The following is an 18357-nucleotide window of genomic DNA, read 5'->3' as shown; positions in this document are numbered from 1 at the left end:
CTCTGAACCCTCCATGTCAGTGAATGGAGACTATACTGTGCAGCAATCAGTGGTGATGGACTCTATGTCATGTGTGTCAGTGGATGGAGACCACACTGCAGGGGTAATGGACTCTGAACCCTCCATGTCAGTGAATGGAGATAATACTGTGCAGTAATCAGTGGTGATGGACTCTATGTCATGTGTGTCAGTGGATGGAGACCACACTGCAGGGTAATGGACTCTGAGCCCTCCATGTCAGTGACTGGAGATAATACTGTGCAGCAATCAGTGGTGATGGACTCTATGTCATGTGTGTTAGTGGATGGAGACCACACTGCAGGGGTAATGGACTCTGAGCCCTCCATGTCAGTGAATGGAGACTATACTGTGCAGCAATCAGTGGTGATGGACTCTATGTCATGTATGTCAGCGGATGGAGACCACACTGCAGGGGTAATGGACTCTGAACCCTCCATGTCAGTGACTGGAGATAATACTGTGCAGCAATCAGTGGTGATGGACTCTATGTCATGTGTGTCAGTGGATGGAGACCACACTGCAGGGTAATGGACTCTGAGCCCTCCATGTCAGTGAATGGAGATAATACTGTGCAGCAATCAGTGGTGATGGACTCTATGTCATGTGTGTCAGTGGATGGAGACCACACTGCAGTGGTAATGGACTCTGAACCCTCCATGTCAGTGAATGGAGATAATACTGTGCAGCAATCAGTGGTGATGGACTCTATGTCATGTGTGTCAGTGGATGGAGACCACACTGCAGGGGTAATGGACTCTGAACCCTCCATGTCAGTGAATGGAGACAATACTGTGCAGCAATCAGTGGTGATGGACTCTATGTCATGTGTGTCAGTGGATGGAGACCACACTGCAGGGGTAATGGACTCTGAACCCTCCATGTCAGTGACTGGAGACAATACTGTGCAGCAATCAGTGGTGATGGACTCTATGTCATGTATGTCAGTGGATGGAGACCACACTGCAGGGGTAATGGACTCTGAGCCCCCCATGTCAGTGACTGGAGATAATACTGTGCAGCAATCAGTGGTGATGGACTCTATGTCATGTATGTCAGTGGATGGAGACCACACTGCAGTGGTAATGGACTCTGAGCCCTCCATGTCAGTGACTGGAGATAATACTGTGCAGCAATCAGTGGTGATGGACTCTATGTCATGTGTGTCAGTGGATGGAGACCACACTGCAGGGGTAATGGACTCTGAACCCTCCATGTCAGTGACTGGAGATAATACTGTGCAGCAATCAGTGGTGATGGACTCTATGTCATGTGTGTCAGCGGATGGAGACCACACTGCAGTGGTAATGGACTCTGAACCCTCCATGTCAGTGACTGGAGATAATACTGTGCAGCAATCAGTGGTGATGGACTCTATGTCATGTGTGTCAGTGGATGGAGACCACACTGCAGGGGTAATGGACTCTGAACCCTCCATGTCAGTGACTGGAGATAATACTGTGCAGCAATCAGTGGTGATGGACTCTATGTCATGTATGTCAGTGGATGGAGACCACACTGCAGGGGTAATGGACTCTGAGCCCTCCATGTCAGTGACTGGAGACAATACTGTGCAGCAATCAGTGGTGATGGACTCTATGTCATGTATGTCAGCGGATGGAGACCACACTGCAGGGGTAATGGACTCTGAACCCTCCATGTCAGTGACTGGAGACAATACTGTGCAGCAATCAGTGGTGATGGACTCTATGTCATGTATGTCAGCGGATGGAGACCACACTGCAGAGGTAATGGACTCTGAGCCCTCCATGTCAGTGACTGGAGACAATACTGTGCAGCAATCAGTGGTGATGGACTCTGTCATGTATGTCAGTGGATGGAGACCACACTGCAGTGGTAATGGACTCTGAGCCCTCCATGTCAGTGACTGGAGACAATACTGTGCAGCAATCAGTGGTAATGGACTCTATGTCATGTGTGTCAGTGGATGGAGACCACACTGCAGGGGTAATGGACTCTGAGCCCTCCATGTCAGTGACTGGAGACAATACTGTGCAGCAATCAGTGGTGATGGACTCTATGTCATGTATGTCAGCGGATGGAGACCACACTGCAGGGGTAATGGACTCTGAACCCTCCATGTCAGTGACTGGAGACAATACTGTGCAGCAATCAGTGGTAATGGACTCTGTCATGTATGTCAGTGGATGGAGACCACACTGCAGTGGTAATGGACTCTGAGCCCTCCATGTCAGTGACTGGAGACAATACTGTGCAGCAATCAGTGGTAATGGACTCTATGTCATGTGTGTCAGTGGATGGAGACCACACTGCAGGGGTAATGGACTCTCAACCCTCCATGTCAGTGAATGGAGACAATACTGTGCAACCATCAGTAGTAGATCTGGGTGTTGTTGCAGCACAGTCAGGTGTCAGTAATCATGGAGCTAGGGAGAGCTCCAGCACTAATCCTCCAGCAGCGGTGGAGATTTCCAGCACTGATCCACCTGCGGCTGGTGAAAGCTCCGGCACTGACCCATCTGCGGCTGGTGAAAGCTCCGGCACTGACCCATCTGCTGACCATCAGTTCAGGAGACTGTTCTCTAATGTCACCAGACCAGTGAACCCCCCGCCTCAGAGGAGAAACGCAGTCAGGATAAAATACACAGGACCAGAGGAGAACATCCCATCCAGAATTTACATTGGGAAAATTCTCCTAAAAGACTTCATGAAGTTCAATGCGTCTGAGGTCTACGCTCTGATCCATATCCCATCCAGCAGGATCTATGACATCAGCTTTAAGCTTCAGTGCGATCTGGATTTGTTCTGGAACATCTATAATGACACCAGAGAAGATGAGATCTGGGATCACCTCCATTGTATCCAGCTGTCTAAGCCGCAGGAGATAACGGCCACTGTCCTGTTCCAGTCTGAGGTGGTGGCGGTGGCGGATCTGCAGCACTGGCTTAAACGGCAGTGCATAGTGAGAAGTCATCCCGACAAGATCTATGATGAGGAGCAGATATGGAATGGAGGATATACACTGAAAATCCAGCTGATACAAGAGAGCGGTGTGACCAGACATCTGCCGCACTCCTTCTACCTGGGCTCAGAGAGGGGGATCTGCTACTACCCTGGTCAGCCACGTCTGTGCCATAGATGTGGGGGCCGGCATCTCGCCATAAACTGCTCTCGTATCACATGCTCATTATGTGGACAGTCAGGTCATACAAAGGACAAATGCACAGGACCCGTCATCTGTAATCTGTGCTCAGAACCAGGGCATACGTTCCGGGATTGCCGGCATGCAGAACACAATAAATATAATGGCCAGACCTCCTCAGAAGTTATTCAGGAAGATGTCACCGGAGGTTCTGATGTCCCAGAAGCTGGTATGGATGAGGACAGAAGTCACAGTGTCAGTGAACCTGCTCCACAGTCTCATGTATTAACAGATTCTGCACTACTAGGACCACCAGCCACTGAAGAACCAACTAAAGGCCCACCAGCCACTAAAGGAAGACCTAAACCGCCATCAGCCACTATAATAAGACCTAAGCTTCGATCAGCCACTAAAGTAGGGTCTAAAATGCCAGTTGTTAAAGAGAGGCCTAAGTTGTCCAGAAAGCCTGCCACCAAACCATCCACACATCAGCCCAGTACATCTGTGGAAGCAGTTAGTCCGCCTGCACTGTCCAGTGTGGATGAGGAAGGCTTTGTGACCGTAAAAAGAAAAAATGCATCTGTGGATCCCACTAGAAAAGTCACAACAGTACAGAAAACCTCTGAGCCTCCAGTGCTGGCGATAAGTCCTGGACGTTACAATGTGCTGGGAGAAGACCAAGATGAAGAGTCACAAATGGAGCAAAGTCCTTCATGCGTCCTCGAAAACGTCTCTGATGAGGGGGATCCTGACCTTCCCGTGTCCACAAAGAGATGGGGCACTACAGGTGACAGCAGTGGAAGGAGGAAGAAGACCAAAAAGTCTAAGTGATCAGGATGCGGCTGAGAATAAACTCCATTAATGTGAACAGTGTGAGGACTGTGAGCCGGCGGCAGGCGATTTACCAGCGTTTGTCTGACGAGAGATCTGACGTCTTCTTCTTGCAGGAGACGTATCTGAAGAGCAATGCTCATGTGTATGCAGCCAGGAGAGACTGGAGACTTGGGCCGTCATACTGGTCCTTCGGTCTGGAGAGAAATGATGGTGTGGGGGTCCTCTTTAATACCATGAATGTCCAGGTGGACAGAGTCCTGGAGATATGTCCGGGCCGCTGTCTGATGCTGGACTTTACATTGGACTCCATCCATTATAGAGCGATAAACATTTATACTCCGCAGACCAGGAAAGAGCGGAGGGAACTATTTGACCACATGAAACCATATTGCTTTACATCTAAAGTATTTATATTGTGTGGGGACTTTAATAATGTGTCCTGTAATGTGGACAGATCCAGCAGTCATAAGCAACTAAGATATGATGAGACGTTCCTTAATAATATAGTCCAGCAGGCCCACCTAGTAGACCCCTATGGGTCTCATCATACCAGTTAGACGTACACTTACCATAAGGGTGGTAATGCCAGTAGGATAGACCGGGTGTATATAAAGAGGGAGGTGAGATGCTCTCAGTACAGGATCAGCCCCCTGGAGTATTCGGACCATTGTATGGTGAGTGTGACGCTGGATCTGGCCCAAGCTGTGGTCTGTGGAAAGGGGTACTGGAAGGTGAACAGCTCTGTGGTCCAAGATCCTCGGTTCAGAGAGGCCTTCACCACATTCTATAATGAACGTAGGACCACCCAGTGTATGTGTGATGACACAGCTGAGTGGTGGGAGATCATGAAGAGTGACATCAAGCAGTTTATTATACGAGCAGCCAGGAGACGTAGTAATATGGATTATATGAGATACACAGCCCTGAGACTGCACCTCAGCCGGCTATACAGCAGGATGAATGGTGATGAGGAGGTGGACAGACGGAGCGTCAGCCATATAAAGCAGCGGATGAGGGAGCTGCAGTACGATCGCCTCAAGTCTCTCAAGGCGGAGGGACAGTTTGATAGTTGGGGCGTCCATAACCCAGATCCCTTTATTGCCTGTAAGAACAGGGTTAGTAAGAAGCTGATCACTGGCTTGTTAGATGAGAATGGGGTGGAGCAGTCAGAGCCGGAGAAAGTCCACAGGATCATTGGGGATTATTATAGAGATCTGTATAAAGGGGCTCATATTGATAATGATGACATTAAAGCCTATCTGAAGGGGGTGTCCCTACCAACGTTAGACCTGGTGCAGGCAGATAGTATGGCCGATCCCATAACTGAGGATGAGGTGAAGAGGAGCATTGACTCCTTAAAGGCCAACAAGAGCCCAGGACTGGACGGCCTGACCAGCGAGTTTTACAAAGAGTTCAGGGACTTGTTGGCTCCGGACCTGGTGCAGGTTTATAATGATTGCCTCTCTGCAGGGAAGCTCCTACAGTCCCAGTATAGATCTGTTCTGGTTCTCTTAGCAAAGAAGGGAAATCTAAAAGATGTAAAGAACTGGCATCCACTGTCTTTGCTAAACACTGACTATAAAATCCTGGCCAAGATCTTGTATTATCGGCTGAGTGAGGTGGCGGGTGAGCTGATCATCGCCAACCAGACGTGTGGTGTGAAGGGTCGGACGATAGAGGACTCGTTGCTGCTGGTGAGAGAAGCTGTGATGTACATTAAGCAGCACAATGTGGGGGCGTATATTGTGGGCTTAGACCAGAGTAAAGCCTTTGATAGAGTCCATCATGACTACCTGTACCAGGTGTTGTTACACTATGGCCTCCCGGTGTGGTTTGTGCAGTGGCTGCAGGTTCTGTATAAGGAGGCTGTAAGCCTGCCGCTGATTAATGGTCACTTGGCTGAGCCCTTCAGGATCATGTCAGGGGTGAGGCAGGGCTGTCCTCTCAGCCCATTGTTGTATGTCTTTAGTCTGGATCCTTTCCTCAGAAAAGTGCAGGATCATAGAGGTTTCACAGGGCTGAGGTGTTGCCTGCAGAGTACAGTGGAGGATGTAAAGTTCTGCGCCTATGCGGATGACGTGTCGGTGGTGGTGTCTTCTAGAGAAGACTGTGCGGCTCTACAGCAGGAGATGACAGCCTTCTCCAATGTGTCTAACTCCTCTGTGAACATGGAGAAGAGCGAGGCGTTGTGGTTGGGGGGTGACAGTGATGTCTTCTCTGTGCCCCTCAGAACAGTTCAGGGTCAGATAAAGATTTTGGGAGTAGTGTTTGGAGCTGTAGATGATGGGAAGGTGAACTGGGAGGAGAAGCTGGTGGTGTGTGAGCAGAAGGTGCAGAGCTGGAGACACTGGAAGCTGACGTATCTGGAGAAGGTCCGCCTGCTGAAGACCTTCCTGCTCCCGCTCTTCCTCTATATCAGTGTGGTGTTCCCTGTGCCCGATGTGTTACTCCCCAGACTTACCAATGTCTTCTTTCACTTCTTGTGGGGTAACAGAGTGAATGTGGTCAGGAGAAACATTGTCTATCTCCCCCATAAGGAGGGTGGTCTCTCCATGCCCTGTCCTGAGCTCTTCTTTAATCTCATGTTTCTTATGAAGAATTTCTCTTTTTGTAAGAATTCAGAGAAGATGCCATGGTCTTGTTTGTTTAAGAGCCAGATCCAGCAGTTTGTGTCCGTGTGGTCGGTAGGGGACCCCATCAAGAGAATCTCAGGACGACTAAAGAATAATGTTTCTTGGTATGGTGTCCATGTAATAAGTAAGGTTATTAGATGGAGGATCCTGTATGAGGACGTCAGGCAGCTCAGTAGGAAGGAGTTGTATAAGAACGTGCTGTCATCTCACTTTAGTGTCCATGTTCAATTGAGGGGCGCCCCAAGTCTAGATGTAAAACAGGCTGCAAAAAACGTACTAGATCCCAGAGTTCCCACTCATATGAGAGATGTGGCGTGGCTGGGGCTCCATGGTAAGATGTACGTCAGAGATAACCTAAAGTGCAGGAATGTATCAGACAGATCCTGTCCTAGAGAAGAGTGTCCCCATATACAGGAGACCATGGAGCATCTGCTGCTAGAGTGTCCCCATATACAGGAGACCATGGAGCATCTGCTGCTAGAGTGTCCCTTCAGTATGCAGGTATGGGAGTGTGTGTCCTTGTCCCTAAAGTTACCGCACCTGGTGGGACAGTCGTATGGTCAGCTGCTGTACGGGGACTTCCAGCCTGAGCTCAGGGCGTATAACCGCAGCTCACTATATGTAATAAATGTGGTGACCATCTATCATCTGTGGTGCGCACGGTGCTGCCTGCTCATCAATAAGGAGGTCCTGTCCTGTGATAGTGTCAGGTATAAGATCCTGGAAAGTCTCAAGTCAGTGTATAAGAAGGACATAAAGATTAACTCAGGTAATGTGAACTGGAGGAACATTCATGTGGCGGGATTTATCAATGTTATCTAATATTATTGTGTAAGTGATGTAACAACACAGTATTTATTTTCTTTAATATTTATTATTTTGTGATTTTAATGTAATTATTCTGTAATATTTGGTTGTCAGTTTTAAATAAAAAGATCATTATAGTAGTTATATTCTTGTACATAGGGGGCAGTATTATAGTAGTTATATTCTTGTACATAGGAGCAATATTATAGTAGTTATATTCTTGTACATAGGGGCAGTATTATAGTAGTTATATTCTTGTAGATAGGGGCAGTATTATAGTAGTTATATTCTTGTACATAGGGGGCAGTATTATAGTAGTTATATTCTTGTACATAGGGGCAGTATTATAGTAGTTATATTCTTGTACATAGGAGCAGTATTATAGTAGTTATATTCTTGTACATAGGGGCAGTATTATAGTAGTTATATTCTTGTACATAGGGGGCAGTATTATAGTAGTTATATTCTTGTACATAGGGGCAGTATTATAGTAGTTATATTCTTGTACATAGGAGCAGTATTATAGTAGTTATATTCTTGTACATAGGGGCAGTATTATAGTAGTTATATTCTTGTAGATAGGGGCAGTATTATAGTAGTTATATTCTTGTACATAGGGGCAGTATTATAGTAGTTATATTCTTGTACATAGGGGCAGTATTATAGTAGTTATATTCTTGTACATAGGGGGCAGTATTATAGTAGTTATATTCTTGTACATAGGGGCAGTATTATAGTAGTTATATTCTTGTACATAGGAGCAGTATTATAGTAGTTATATTCTTGTACATAGGGGCAGTATTATAGTAGTTATATTCTTGTACATAGGAGCAGTATTATAGTAGTTATATTCTTGTACATAGGGGCAGTATTATAGTAGTTATATTCTTGTACATAGGGGCAGTATTATAGTAGTTATATTCTTGTACATAGGGGGCAGTATTATAGTAGTTATATTCTTGTACATAGGAGCAGTATTATAGTAGTTATATTCTTGTACATAGGGGCAGTATTATAGTAGTTATATTCTTGTACATAGGGGCAGTATTATAGTAGTTATATTCTTGTACATAGGGGGCAGTATTATAGTAGTTATATTCTTGTACATAGGGGCAGTATTATAGTAGTTATATTCTTGTACATAGGAGCAGTATTATAGTAGTTATATTCTTGTACATAGGGGCAGTATTATAGTAGTTATATTCTTGTAGATAGGGGCAGTATTATAGTAGTTATATTCTTGTACATAGGAGCAGTATTATAGTAGTTATATTCTTGTACATAGGGGGCAGTATTATAGTAGTTATATTCTTGTACATAGGGGGCAGTATTGTAGTAGTTATATTCTTGTACATAGGGGGCAGTATTATAGTAGTTATATTCTTGTACATAGGGAGCAGTATTATAGTAGTTATATTCTTGTACACAGGGGGCAGTATTATAATAGTTATATTCTTGTACATAGGAGCAGTATTATAGTAGTTATATTCTTGTACATAGGAGCAGTATTATAGTAGTTATATTCTTGTACATAGGGGGCAGTATTATAGTAGTTATATTCTTGTACATAGGGGGCAGTATTGTAGTAGATATATTCTTGTACATAGGGGGCAGTATTGTAGTAGATATATTCTTGTACATAGGGGGCAGTATTATAGTAGATATATTCTTGTACATAGGGAGCAGTATTATAGTAATTATATTCTTGTACACAGGGGGCAGTATTATAGTAGTTATATTCTTGTACATAGGGGCAGTATTATAGTAGTTATATTCTTGTACATAGGAGCAGTATTATAGTAGTTATATTCTTGTACATAGGGGGCAGTATTATAGTAGTTATATTCTTGTACATAGGGGGCTGTATTATAGTAGTTATATTCTTGTACATAGGGGGCTGTATTATAGTAGTTATATTCTTGTACATAGGGGGCAGTATTATAGTAGTTATATTCTTGTACATAGGTGCAGTATTATAGTAGTTATATTCTTGTACATAGGGAGCAGTATTATAGTAGTTATATTCTTGTACATAGGGGCAGTATTATAGTAGTTATATTCTTGTACATAGGGGGCAGTATTATAGTAGTTATATTCTTGTACATAGGGGCAGTATTATAGTAGTTATATTCTTGTACATGGGGCAGTATTATAGTAGTTATATTCTTATACATAGGAGTAGTATTATAGTAGTTATATTCTTGTACATAGGGGCAGTATTATAGTAGTTATATTCTTGTACATAGGAGCAGTATTATAGTAGTTATATTCTTGTACATAGGAGCAGTATTATAGTAGTTATATTCTTGTACATAGGGGGCAGTATTATAGCAGTTATATTCTTGTACATAGGAGCAGTATTATAGTAGTTATATTCTTGTACATGGGGGGCAGTATTATAGTAGTTATATTCTTATACATAGGAGCAGTATTATAGTAGTTATATTCTTGCACATAGGGGCAGTATTATAGTAGTTATATTCTTGTACATAGGGGGCAGTATTATAGTAGTTATATTCTTGTACATAGGAGCAGTATTATAGTAGTTATATTCTTTTACATAGGGGGCAGTATTATAGTAGTTATATTCTTGTACATAGGGGCAGTATTATAGTAGTTATATTCTTTTACATAGGGAGCAGTATTATAGTAGTTATATTCTTGTACATAGGGGGCAGTATTATAGTAGTTATATTCTTGTACATAGGGGCAGTATTATAGTAGTTATATTCTTGTACATAGGGGCAGTATTATAGTAGTTATATTCTTGTACATAGGGGGCAGTATTATAGTAGTTATATTCTTGTACATAGGGAGCAGTATTATAGTAGTTATATTCTTGTACATAGGGGCAGTATTATAGTAGTTATATTCTTGTACATAGGAGCAGTATTATAGTAGTTATATTCTTGTACATAGGGGCAGTATTATAGTAGTTATATTCTTGTACATGGGGGGCAGTATTATAGTAGTTATATTCTTTTACATAGGAGCAGTATTATAGTAGTTATATTCTTGTACATAGGGGGCAGTATTATAGTAGTTATATTATTGTACACAGGAGCAGTATTATAGTAGTTATATTCTTGTATATAGGAGCAGTATTATAGCAGTTATATTCTTCTACATAGGGGGCAGTATTATAGTAGTTATATTCTTGTACATAGGGGACAGTATTATAGTAGTTATATTCTTGTACATAGGGGCAGTATTATAGTAGTTATATTCTTGTACATAGGAGCAGTATTATAGTAGTTATATTCTTGTACATACAGGGCAGTATTATAGTAGTTATTTTCTTGTACATAGGGGCAGTATTATAGTAGTTATATTCTTGTACATAGGGGGCAGTATTATAGTAGTTATATTCTTGTACATAGGAGCAGTATTATAGTAGTTATATTCTTTTACATAGGGGGCAGTATTATAGTAGTTATATTCTTGTACATAGGGGCAGTATTATAGTAGTTATATTCTTTTACATAGGGAGCAGTATTATAGTAGTTATATTCTTTTACATAGGGAGCAGTATTATAGTAGTTATATTCTTGTACATAGGGGGCAGTATTATAGTAGTTATATTCTTTTACATAGGGAGCAGTATTATAGTAGTTATATTCTTGTACATAGGGGGCAGTATTATAGTAGTTATATTCTTGTACATAGGGGCAGTATTATAGTAGTTATATTCTTGTACATAGGGGCAGTATTATAGTAGTTATATTCTTGTACATAGGGGGCAGTATTATAGTAGTTATATTCTTGTACATAGGAGCAGTATTATAGTAGTTATATTCTTTTACATAGGGGGCAGTATTATAGTAGTTATATTCTTGTACATAGGGGCAGTATTATAGTAGTTATATTCTTTTACATAGGGAGCAGTATTATAGTAGTTATATTCTTTTACATAGGGAGCAGTATTATAGTAGTTATATTCTTGTACATAGGGGGCAGTATTATAGTAGTTATATTCTTTTACATAGGGAGCAGTATTATAGTAGTTATATTCTTGTACATAGGGGGCAGTATTATAGTAGTTATATTCTTGTACATAGGGGCAGTATTATAGTAGTTATATTCTTGTACATAGGGGCAGTATTATAGTAGTTATATTCTTGTACATAGGGAGCAGTATTATAGTAGTTATATTCTTGTACATAGGAGCAGTATTATAGTAGTTATATTCTTTTACATAGGGAGCAGTATTATAGTAGTTATATTCTTGTACATAGGGGGCAGTATTATAGTAGTTATATTCTTGTACATAGGGGGCAGTATTATAGTAGTTATATTCTTGTACATAGGGGCAGTATTATAGTAGTTATATTCTTGTACATAGGGGCAGTATTATAGTAGTTATATTCTTGTACATAGGGGGCAGTATTATAGTAGTTATATTCTTGTACATAGGGAGCAGTATTATAGTAGTTATATTCTTGTACATAGGGGCAGTATTATAGTAGTTATATTCTTGTACATAGGAGCAGTATTATAGTAGTTATATTCTTGTACATAGGGGCAGTATTATAGTAGTTATATTCTTGTACATAGGAGCAGTATTATAGTAGTTATATTCTTTTACATAGGGGGCAGTATTATAGTAGTTATATTCTTGTACATAGGGGCAGTATTATAGTAGTTATATTCTTGTACATAGGAGCAGTATTATAGTAGTTATATTCTTTTACATAGGGGGCAGTATTATAGTAGTTATATTCTTGTACATAGGGGCAGTATTATAGTAGTTATATTCTTTTACATAGGAGCAGTATTATAGTAGTTATATTCTTTTACATAGGGGCAGTATTATAGTAGTTATATTCTTGTACATAGGGGCAGTATTATAGTAGTTATATTCTTGTACATAGGAGCAGTATTATAGTAGTTATATTCTTTTACATAGGGGGCAGTATTATAGTAGTTATATTCTTGTACATAGGGGCAGTATTATAGTAGTTATATTCTTTTACATAGGAGCAGTATTATAGTAGTTATATTCTTGTACATAGGGGCAGTATTATAGTAGTTATATTCTTTTACATAGGAGCAGTATTATAGTAGTTATATTCTTGTACATAGGGGCAGTATTATAGTAGTTATATTCTTGTACATAGGAGCAGTATTATAGTAGTTATATTCTTTTACATAGGGGGCAGTATTATAGTAGTTATATTCTTGTACATAGGGGCAGTATTATAGTAGTTATATTCTTGTACATAGGAGCAGTATTATAGTAGTTATATTCTTTTACATAGGGGGCAGTATTATAGTAGTTATATTCTTGTACATAGGGGCAGTATTATAGTAGTTATATTCTTTTACATAGGAGCAGTATTATAGTAGTTATATTCTTTTACATAGGGGCAGTATTACAGTAGTTATATTCTTGTACATATGGGGCAGTATTATAGTAGTTATATTCTTGTACATAGGGGCAGTATTAGATTATATTTCTACACAATGGTTCCTCAGCGGCTTTATTTACCTGCTTTATGTCCTCACATCCGTGTCCCCATACCATTATGATAATTATCTAGACAGTGATGTTGCAGTAGTCCATCGATTCCTCCTCTGATGCTCCAGATGTGTCTGATGTCTTTACGCTCTTGTGTCTTCTACCTCTGCTTCTGTCTCCAGTTCACTGACTTTTCATGAAGTTTTTTCATACTACTTTGGGTCTTCACCCTCCCGCCCTAAAAGCTGCCTCCCAGAATCCCATATTCCCTACTACTTCAGTAACCTGTTTTTCGCCCTTTTCTCCAGTTCTTTACCATCTTAGGTTACACAACACATCTTTGGTCGCGATCTATCCAGGAATCCCATATTTCCTGCTCTTTCGCCTTTTGTGCTTTGGTTTTTCTGGGATCTGTTAAGGCGATCTAAACATTGAGCATATAAATACTGATCCACCTTCCCCCAATCAGAGATATCCCCGTCCTCTTATGTTATTGGGAAAGAACTTTGCACAATTTACCAAAAAGAGAAGAACTCAAGCAGATCCCTAAATAACCAAGATGCCAACTCATCCCGCGCCCACGGGAGGGGAAGTCACGTCCTATTTCAGTTCCTGACCCTAAATGGCTTCATGGCTCCTCCATACCCCGGAATATGTGCACGGTCCCTGTTCATACCTGAGGTTTTAGGAGTCTTTAAGGCCATGAGGAACATTTGGCAACTGCTCTGAGAGCCCTGGAGGTCTTCCGGGAGCCTCGCAAACTTTCCAAGAGGATTTGGAAATAAGTGTTAATCTGTATCTGCCCGATCCCTGTACCTTGCTGGCGTAAGATTCTGCTTCTTCTCTTAAGCTTTGCTCCAGTTCCAGCTCATCTAGAGCGTCGGCGTATTCCCGGGTGACCGCAAGCGACACTGGACAGAAGACAAAGGATGCTGACTTGTGAAAACCTCCATTTTCAGCACATGAAGAAACAAAAACTGAACGGCACCTCTTAGCAAAATTTGTCAAATGTGAACAGGTGACTGCAAACGAAAGAATACAACAGCCGCTTTGTGCACCAAGATGTATGCAAACGCTGAATATAGGACTTTTACGCTGCATTATACTGATGAAATCGGTAGTAGACACACAAATTGGCCAAATCCCTTGTGCCCACCGGCCACAACAAAGCGACTTTCCATTAATACAGTGTCTGCAGACATCTTAGTGCACACAGTGACTGCAGCGTTCTTTGGTGGGATGTATATACTGCAAGGTTTTGGTAGAGGTATATATCAAAAACAAAAAAGTAGGGTCCAATAAAAAAAAAGGGTCACCTTGTCGTGGCTGGTGGGCACACATGAATTGGCTATACCTAAATTTTGTAAATATATTCTATATGGCGGTAATGCAGTTTATATGTGATATATTCAGTGTTTGTAGACGGCTTTGTGCACGCGGCATGCTGGCACATTTGGAGCACATGGACTGCAGGCGTTTGCCGCTTAGTTGGGTTATGTTACGATACAGCCAGCTGGGATTTTGAATGTTCATGTTTTGTATGTTGCAATGATCATGGTACAAAGACGGCTGCAGAAGACTCTTAGTAAGGCCAGAAAGAGTCTGGTCCTAACGTCTATGGAAAGGTAAGGTGTGGTGAGTGCTCCGCCGTGCCGTCACAAGGTAGCTGCAGACTATAAAGATAGAGAGCGCATATTGTGGTTGTGCCGGACTCATTGGAGCTCTTCTCATATTTACCAACTTTTTAAGATGTTGCTCTAAAAATTTTCTCCATGCTCCTTTTTACGAGATCAGATCCCCTCCAAGCCTTCTCCATGTCTCCACGTCCCTTTCGCACTTTTTACGACACCCCTAGACTGAGCACTCCGACACCGAGGCTCCATCTGTGACCCGAGGCTTTTTGCAGCTTATGGGAGATTTACTAAATCTTTCGGAAGTCCAGCATTCTCCACTTTATTTCCTGGGAGTCTCCCAGATGCTCCAGAAGGTTGGTAAGTCTGGGGGTCTGGCTATTGTTGGCCTGTGAGACTGCACAGCTGGGACCACCCTCTATCTCGTGATCGGTGCCCGGTCATACACCACTGGCAGCAGAGAGGTGGCCACATATTCCCAACTCTCTCCAGAAAATTACCTATCCTGTAGAAATGCCATAAATGTCCCGAACGAGACATAGAGTAGAAACGCAACGTCTATCACCGGCCAATACAAACTATGGAGAAGAGTTATAGGACGGCCAGAGACTGCGAACACGGTCAGAAAAGTTCTGGGGCCACTCACCTCTATTCAGCTTTAGAAACTTATTTTGGCTTTTTTCCAGTTTCGTACATACGGCTTCTTTTTCCCGCTTTTCATTTTTAAGCTATAAAAAAAAATAAAAAATAAAATTGAAAACATAAAAACTTAATATGTCTAAAATTGTGGACACTTTGTGAAATGTCCGTGTATTCTGACTTATTCTTTAAAACTTCAAACTGCGGATTTTATTTTTCCTATTTTTCTATTGATTTCAGCCTTAAATTCTACTTAGAGTAATTATGAAACCGAGAACATGAAGATGTGGAAAACCATCCATCCATAACTGTGTCCTCCACGTCTCCGGCCGTAAGTTCTGAGATCTCTCATCTTCATACCTCCTCGCTTAGCCTGGTTGTCTGTATTCTTAGCTCTTGCAATTCAGATGCAATTTGTTCCTTTTCTTTGGACAATTTTTGGATTTTTTCCTTCAAATCTAGAAAGATAAAAACAAAAAAAAAGCTATCACCTACATTAAGGGCAACGCAGTATTATACTGGAGCAGATCTGTCTAGTATTCTGACAGGGGGCTTAAATAAGTATTTGATCACCGACCAACCAGCAAGAATTCTGCCTCTCACAGACCTGTTAGTTTTACTTTAAGAAGCCTCCTACTCTGCACTCATTACCTGTATTAGTTGCACCTGTTTGAACCCATTACCTGTATAAAAGACACCTGTCCACACATTGAATCAATCAAACTCCAACCTCTCCACCATGGCCAAGACTAAACAGCTGTCTAAGGACACCAGAGACAAAATTGTAGACCTGTACAAGGCTGGGATGGGCTGCAGGACAATAGGCAGCAGCTTGGTGAGAAGGCAACAACTGTTGGCACAATTATTAGAAAATGGAAGAACCACAAGATGACTGTCAATCTTCCTCGGTCTGGGGCTCCATGCAAGATCTCACCTTGTGGGGTAAGAATGATTACGAGAAAGGTCAGGAATCAGCCCAGAGCTACATGGGAGGACTTGGGCAATGACCTGAAGAGAGCTGGGACCACAGTCTCAAACATTACCGTTAGTAACACTACGCCGTCATGGATTAAAATCCTGCAGGGCACGCAGTGTCCCCCTGCTCATGCCAGCACATGTTCAGGCCTGTGAAGTTCGCCAATGACCATCTGGCTGATAAGAGGAGACATGGGAGAAGGTCATGTGGTCAGATGAGACAAAAATAGAACTTTTTGGTATGAACTCCACTTGCCGTGTTTGGAGGAAGAAGAAGGATGAGTACAACTACAAGAACATCGTCCCAACCGTGAAGCATGGTGGGGGAAGCATCATACTTTGGGAGTGGTTTTCTGCAAAAAGGACAGGACGACTGCACCGTATTGAAGGGAGGATGGATGGGGTCATGTATTGCGAGAGTTTGGCCAACAACCTCCTTCCCTCAGTAAGAGGATTGAAGATGGGTCGAGGCTGAGTGGCTCTGTAAAAAGCATTTCAACGTCCTGGAGTGGCCTAGCCAGTCCACAGACCTGAACTTAATAGAAAATCTTTGGAGGGAGCTCAAACTCAATATTGCCCAGCGACAGCCCCGAAACCTGAAAGATCTGGAGAAGATCTGTATGGAGGAGGGGGCCAAAATCCCTGCAGCAGTGTGTGCAAACCTGGTCAAGAACTACAGGAAACGTCTGACCCCTGTAATTGCAAACAAAGGTTTCTGGACCAAATATTAAGTTCTGTTTTTCTATTGTATCAAATACTTATTTCAGGCAATAAAATGCAAATTAATTATGTAAAAATCCTACAATGTGATTTTTTAAATTTTTTTTTCAAGATTCTGTCTCTCACAGGTGAAGTGACCTACGATAAAAAGTACAGACCTCTCCATTCTTTGTAGGTGGGAAAACTTGCAAAATCGGCAGCGTATCAAATACTTATCTTCCCCACTGAATAATATATAATCTCATAGATCCCTGCTTGTAGTTGCCAGATATAGGTTAGACTTATGGTTCACAGCCTATTCCCATCCTTGACCTCAGCCCATGTTTGTGATTACACTGTAGCCATCTCATTATCATCCTGTCTTTAACCTTCTGGCGTTTCTGACCATTTTCTGCCAGGTCACTACACCGGCCAGCAGCCCTTTCATGGATGTAATTCTGGCACCCGTGCGTAAATCAAGAACCCTGTATAATGGGTGAAGGCCAGGGATTTTCAAAATCTACTAGATTGAGTGTCGGGTGTAAAGTCTACCTGTGGAAGCCTTTTTAAGAGCTGGCAGCCTTCTTCGGGCAGTGCACCCCCTTACAGATAGATCTTTATGGCATGAATCCAGTGGTTGTGATTTTGGGGGTCCCAGTCACAAATTTGCAATCATTTACCTATCTTATGTGTAGGAGATAACTTTAAATGTTGGGAATAACCCTTTAAGGAACACATATTTTTTTTAGTTTTTATCCTTTTTTTACCTTTAACGTTCTTCAATCTTTTTTTTTTTTACTGTCATGGTTGTATGAGGTTTTCTATAGAAATTATAATTTTTGGGACTCAGGGCTACTTATAAATTATTTAGATAATTTATATCATTTTTTATTTTTTTATGATGGGGATGTGGGAAAAAAAGGCATGACATTTTGCAATGTTTTTCTATATTTAGGGGCCGATTTTTCAAGCATTTTCCACCAGTTTTCTGGCAGTAAAAAAAAAAAAAAATCGCTATTTTTTTGTACAACATGTAGGTGCACAAAATATATACGGTAGTCACTTTTGGCATACTTCTATGCCAGAGCTCCAGAATTTTTATATAGTGGGTGAGACTTATTGGAAATGGGTATGTCCTAGTGCAGCCAGACACATTCCTTTTCAGGGGGGGGGATTAATCAAGATTAAATTATAATCCATCTAGAATTTATGCCAATTTTGTGGCATAGTTTTAGAGAATTTATTAGACTAGTTCAGCTTCCAATAAATTGCCCATTTTTAAAAAATTTGTGAAAAAAATCCCAAAATTCACAAAACCCCCAACTTTTTTATTTTTAGCGCAAAATGTTTAATGAATTGGCCGGTAAGTTTACCCTAATGCCAGGCTTAGTAGACAGCCCTGTGGTCCTACCGGAGCTTAATATTTAAGGTAAAAGTACACAAACTATAAAATGAGAGGTCAAACTCATGGACATTGACACCACCGATCTTTCCCAGGACCCTCGGGGACCGGAGATCCATCAGTCTTCACACCAAGTC

General features: G+C 41.7%; 1 protein-coding gene across 3 annotated transcripts in view; it reads right to left on the bottom strand.

Moving 5' to 3' along the window:
- LOC141164434 (shootin-1-like) overlaps window positions 1-18357 on the bottom strand; it is an 89729-nt gene that overhangs the window by 61590 nt on the left and 9782 nt on the right. For all 3 annotated transcript variants that reach the window (XM_073649670.1, XM_073649649.1, XM_073649660.1), the window contains exons 6-8: window positions 15505-15602; window positions 15152-15233; window positions 13691-13785 (exon numbers count right to left, since the gene is read on the bottom strand). In XM_073649670.1, the coding sequence (XP_073505771.1) occupies window positions 13691-13785; window positions 15152-15233; window positions 15505-15602 (275 nt within the window). The remainder of the gene's footprint in view (window positions 1-13690; window positions 13786-15151; window positions 15234-15504; window positions 15603-18357) is intronic.

This window comes from Phyllobates terribilis, unplaced genomic scaffold (genome assembly GCF_046119375.1).
Source record: "Phyllobates terribilis strain yellow unplaced genomic scaffold, ASM4611937v1 Scaffold_1__5_contigs__length_1240528914, whole genome shotgun sequence".
Classification (NCBI taxonomy): Eukaryota; Metazoa; Chordata; class Amphibia; order Anura; family Dendrobatidae; genus Phyllobates; species Phyllobates terribilis.
Note: the sequence above shows the minus strand (reverse complement) of the source record. Positions and strands in the feature narration are given on the sequence as shown.